The sequence below is a fragment of the Nyctereutes procyonoides genome, unplaced genomic scaffold (genome assembly GCF_905146905.1).
Source record: "Nyctereutes procyonoides isolate TBG_1078 unplaced genomic scaffold, NYPRO_anot_genome, whole genome shotgun sequence".
Taxonomy (NCBI): Eukaryota; Metazoa; Chordata; class Mammalia; order Carnivora; family Canidae; genus Nyctereutes; species Nyctereutes procyonoides.
The window spans coordinates 22279344-22284538 of NW_026575047.1; the positions used below are offsets into that span (position 1 = coordinate 22279344).

Below are 5195 nucleotides of genomic sequence, written 5' to 3' on the forward strand. Positions count from 1 at the left end.
GAGAAAGCCAAGGCTGCCCTCTGCCTCACAAACACGCTTTCCCAATCCAGAGGCCAGGGATTTCCTCCATCCCTAGCCCACCTCCCCATTCCCCAAATGTGTTTGGGGCTAGGGCACCAGGGCTGGGTGGGGACCTCTTGGTCGCCCCAGGGCGTGTTCTCCCTGGCGCGGGGCGAGGGTCTGGCCCGAAGGTGGCCTCCCACCTTCGGAGTCGCCCCCAGACTGTGGCGGCGGGCGGAGCGCGGAGAGTGTGCGCCCCGGCACAGGTGGGGCGGCTGCGCGGGGGCGCGGGGGCGCGGGGGCGCGGGGCGCACACCGGGATGCAGGCAGCGCCGCCGCGCTCGCCCGCCGCGGGTCGCTCCCGGCCCCCACCCCCTCGGTGCCGGCTGGCTCTCCGCTGCTCCGGCTGCGAACCAGACACAGCCGCAGCCACCGCCGCCCGGCGCGCCCCGGCCGGCCTCCCGCCCCCAGCGCCCGCGCCGGAGGGGCGCAACGCAGCCACCCACCCGGAGGCACCGGAGGCGGCGAGAGGGGACCCCGCGCACTCGGGGCCCCGGCGCGGCGCACGGTGAGCGGCCCCCCCGGGGCTCGGGCATCCCTCAGCCGCGGGTCCCGGTGCGCCAGCCCCGGGTGCCCGATGGGGTCACCCGGGGGGCGCAAGGCCGAAGCTGGGACCGCGCGCAGCCCGCCCCTGACGCCGAGCCCGACATGCTGCCGCCGGGGCGCAACGGCTCCGCGTACCGGGCGCGGTTCGGGCAGCAGCAGCGGGCGCCGCGGGGCGCCGCGGGGGGCGCGGAGGGGGCGGCGGCGCTGGGGCCCGCGCAGGTGGTCACCGCCGGCCTCCTGACCCTGCTCATCGTCTGGACCCTGCTGGGCAACGTGCTGGTGTGCGCGGCCATCGTGCGCAGCCGCCACCTGCGCGCCAAGATGACCAACGTCTTCATCGTGTCTCTGGCCGTGTCCGACCTCTTCGTGGCGCTGCTGGTCATGCCCTGGAAGGCGGTGGCCGAGGTGGCCGGATACTGGCCCTTTGGGGCCTTCTGCGACATCTGGGTGGCCTTCGACATCATGTGCTCCACCGCCTCCATCCTGAACCTGTGCGTCATCAGCGTGGACCGCTACTGGGCCATCTCCAGGCCCTTCCGCTATGAGCGCAAGATGACCCAGCGTGTGGCGTTGGTCATGGTCGGCCTGGCCTGGACCTTGTCCATTCTCATCTCCTTCATCCCGGTTCAACTGCATTGGCACAGGGACAAGGCGGACCCCTGGGGCGGAGTGGAGCCGCCCTCGGTCCTGGCCAACGGGACGCCCTGGGAGGACGCCGGGGAGCCAGAGGCGAGGGCGGAAAACTGTGACTCCAGCCTGAACCGCACATACGCGATCTCCTCGTCGCTCATCAGCTTCTACATCCCCGTGGCCATCATGATCGTGACCTACACGCGCATCTACCGCATCGCCCAGGTGCAGATCCGCAGGATTTCCTCCCTGGAGCGCGCCGCGGAGCACGCGCAGAGCTGCCGCAGCCGCGCAGCCTGTGCCCCTGACACCAGCCTGCGGGCATCCATCAAGAAGGAGACCAAAGTCCTCAAGACCCTGTCGGTGATCATGGGGGTCTTCGTGTGCTGCTGGCTGCCCTTCTTCATCCTTAACTGCATGGTCCCCTTCTGCAGCGGACGCCCCGAGGGTCCTCGGGCGGGCTTCCCCTGCGTCAGCGAGACCACCTTCGACGTCTTCGTCTGGTTCGGCTGGGCCAACTCCTCGCTCAACCCGGTCATCTACGCCTTCAACGCTGACTTCCGGAAGGTGTTTGCGCAGCTGCTGGGGTGCAGCCACCTGTGCGCCCGCACCCCCGTGGAGACAGTGAACATCAGCAACGAGCTCATCTCCTACAACCAGGACACCGTCCTCCACAAGGAGATCGCAGCTGCCTACATCCATATGATCCCCAATGCCGTGACCCCGGGGGACGGCGAGGTGGACAAGGAGGAGGAGAGCCCTTTCGACCGCATGTCCCGGATCTCTCAGGCGTCCCCCGATGGTGACCCTGCTGCCGAGTCCCTCTGGGAGCTGGACTGCGAGGGGGAGATTTCGTTGGGCAAAATAACACCTTTCACCCCAAACGGAATCCATTAAACTGCATACGAAGCTCCCCTCCTGGATCTACATAACTGCACAGACACTAACCAGCATGCGGAATACACACTCACAGATACATCTCCAGTGCTGCTCAGTTGATCACATTTTCTGTGTCTGTGTCTGTAGTCGCCCGTGTGCTGAGAAGCCTCACCAGACTGATTTGCTGTTTGAAGAATTGGCAGAAGTGTTTGACATAAACTCGGTCAAATATATCCCAGTCCAGCAGAAATGGACCAATGGTTCGGTTAGAAAAGAGAAGGTGGTGTTTGATTAAAAAAAAAAAATAGCAGCTGGTCTTTAAAAAATATGCCCTCCCCCCCTTTTAAACAAATGGATTGATCAGTGACTTATTTTTGTTCAGTTGATTTTTAGACAACAGGTTCTTTGTGTGTGTTGCGCTGATGGGGTGTGTGTGTGTGGCTTTCCTGTATCCAGCTTCCTGTGGCCCTTTGTTTATGCAATTTCTGCTCTCTCTGTGTGTCTTTACAACAGCTGAGCAACTCTTTCTGATTTGTTCTGGTGTCTGATAAACACAAATTATGTGGATTATGGGGTGATTATCTTTGCTTTGCCAGATTGGTTTTCAGGATAGTTCCTGGAAAAACCATGAGAGCATCCTTAATATCAGGGTAGATGTTGGCTTGGTCTGGAAGCACATCTTTATTTTCTTTGCATACAGGTTGTCCTTACAGGTACACACAGGAGCAAGGACCATGAAGAGCTTCCAGTTCCTCAGGTTTTGTTGTGTGTGTGTATGTGTGTGTGTAGTTTTTTTTTTTTTTTTTTAGATACACACATCTCAAGTCTGTGCTGAGAGCTGGCTTCAGTGCCACAAAGTATCAAATAGGGACTTCTCCGGTCTGAAATTCTAATATATTTTTTCTCATTTGGAATCTCCTTTTTAAAAATAACATATAAGAATATTCCCATTTCCTAGGCAGATGCTATTAGTTCATTGAAAAGTCATACAGAATAATAGCCGAATCTTTCTCTGCCTTGAATCTGTAGTGTTTTAGACTTACGTGGCTTTGGTTCCACATTTCTGAAAGGCTCTGAAATGTGTGAGCTGATATGCTTTAAAGAACAAATCTCAAAAAAAAAAAAAAAAAGAAGAACAAATCTCATTTTTTAAATAGTCATTTTCATTTGTAGACAACAGGAAATGAGAAAACACATTTTAATGAAAATCGAGGAGCCAGAGATGATATTTGAATGAATCAGAAATGGGAAAATCTATTGATTGAGGTGCTCAACAGAAAAAAGAGCCCAGTGAATTCCTAGCTTTTGGTTCCTCTCTGCAGCCTGCACAGGAAAGGGGAACCTTTTATTCCAGAACCATTCCAATTGAGAGCATGTTATTACCACTAGATCTAAATGTGAGCATTGTTAATGGAAGCAAATGAGATCTGAATATGTAATGTCTTACAAGTCCCTACTCTGAAGCAGGCTTATCAAGGACAGTTCAATCAATTTTGGTCTCTTTAGGGATAATTTTATTGTCAATCTACTGAACAACTGTGTCTAGTTCACCATAAAACGTGCCGTGCTTGACACATAATGGCTAATCCATATTTGTTGAATGAATACCTCTGGAATGGTGAGGTTGAAAGCAAGTCCTATTTGGTACCTTAAGTTTAGCCAAACTGATAATAGAATCTGAGGTCTGTGCTCAGTTTTTGGCCTCTGGTGAACCTATCACTTGTGTGGACCACTAGGGAAACCTCGAGAGCCATGAGAAGTGCCCTGCTCTAGGATTCAGAAGCTGGCTGTGTGACCTTGAGTGACTCCAATCACCTTTCTGGGCCGTCCTTTCTGTCTGCCTCTGTAAGTTGAGACACTTCTACTAGAGCACTGTTTTTCAAATCGTTCATGATGCAGATGTTATGGGTGGGGTCTCGGGTGAAGTAAGCTCAGCAAACCTTGCTCAAATAAGTGTTTTCTCTACAGGGCTTCTTAGAGCTTTTCTGTGCAGTGTGAATCCCCAAGCAGGAAAGAATTCTGTGTTGCTTCCCCATGTCTTTGACCCTGTGAATCCTTGCTTGGTTTAATTCCTTACTGCCTTCTCTCCGGAGACCACAGTTTCAGGGAACACAGTTTGGAAGTCTCTTAAGTAGAGCTAATCTGTTCTAAAGGACACACTATGATAATAAAGCAAGGTTTTGTTTCGTTCTGTTTTGTTTTTGTGGGAAACCTGTTCTAGGCCCCAGTTCCAACAGTTTCCGTGTTAGGAAAATAGTTATGTGGGGACTTTGAAAATCCCTTCTGCAAAATATCTCTAATCATTTCTTATAATTATTTACATCTACCGTGTGCTGGTCACTGTTCTAGGAATGTAGTCACCAATTAGATACTCTGGTGTGTTGAACTTCTGCTTTCATAGGAGGGAGACAAGCGGAGGAACACGACCACACTGTACTGTTCTGCAGTGTGTGCTGTCCTGCTTAGACTCTGATATATCGGGTCAGGCAGTGATGATTGATGTGATACCAACAGCACAGTGAGCAGGGTGGGGAGCTGCTGTCTTATTTTGGGTGCTGTGTCTCAGAAGAGGCGGTATGCATAGAGACCCAGACAAAGGAGGAGGGTTGGGGGATGTTAATGTCTAGGAGGAGGAGTGCTCCTGGCAGAGGGAATGGGAATGTGAATGCCTGGAAATGGGACTATACTTGGCACCCCAGGAGAAAATAAAGGTGGTCAGTGTGGCTGGAGGCCCTTGAGAGGCTTATTCTAGGAATGGAATAGCAGCAACGGCAGGTACTATGGCCCGCACTGGGCTCTGGGTACCATGCATGTGCTAATTCATTCATTGCTCACTGCCAGGCAGGCACCTTTATTACCCCCATTTTACAGACGAGGAAATGATAGCATTAGGAAGCAAAATAACGAGCCCAGGGTTCCATAGCTGGGCTTGAACTTGGGCAGTCTGGCTGTGGAGTCTTTAATCCTCACTGCCCTGCAGTGGTGAGAAGGGCTGCCAGGACATTCCCAGTTAGCAGGTCACTAACGCGGGGATCAGAACATCCCTTGTCCATTTGTTAATTAGCTGGTTACCTGACACT

General features: G+C 53.7%; 1 protein-coding gene across 1 annotated transcript; it reads left to right on the top strand.

Annotated features, from left to right (window-relative positions):
- Positions 1-708: 708 nt before the first annotated feature.
- Positions 709-2133, top strand: DRD5 (dopamine receptor D5). Its single transcript, XM_055326032.1, has one exon. It carries the CDS (start codon positions 709-711, stop codon positions 2131-2133), a length of 1425 nt encoding a protein of 474 aa, XP_055182007.1.
- Positions 2134-5195: the final 3062 nt, after the last annotated feature.

Bases quoted from the DNA above. Each gene is read 5' to 3' on its own strand.
- DRD5 (XM_055326032.1), top strand. From the start codon at position 709: ATGCTGCCGCCGGGGCGCAACGGCTCCGCGTACCGGGCGCGGTTCGGG.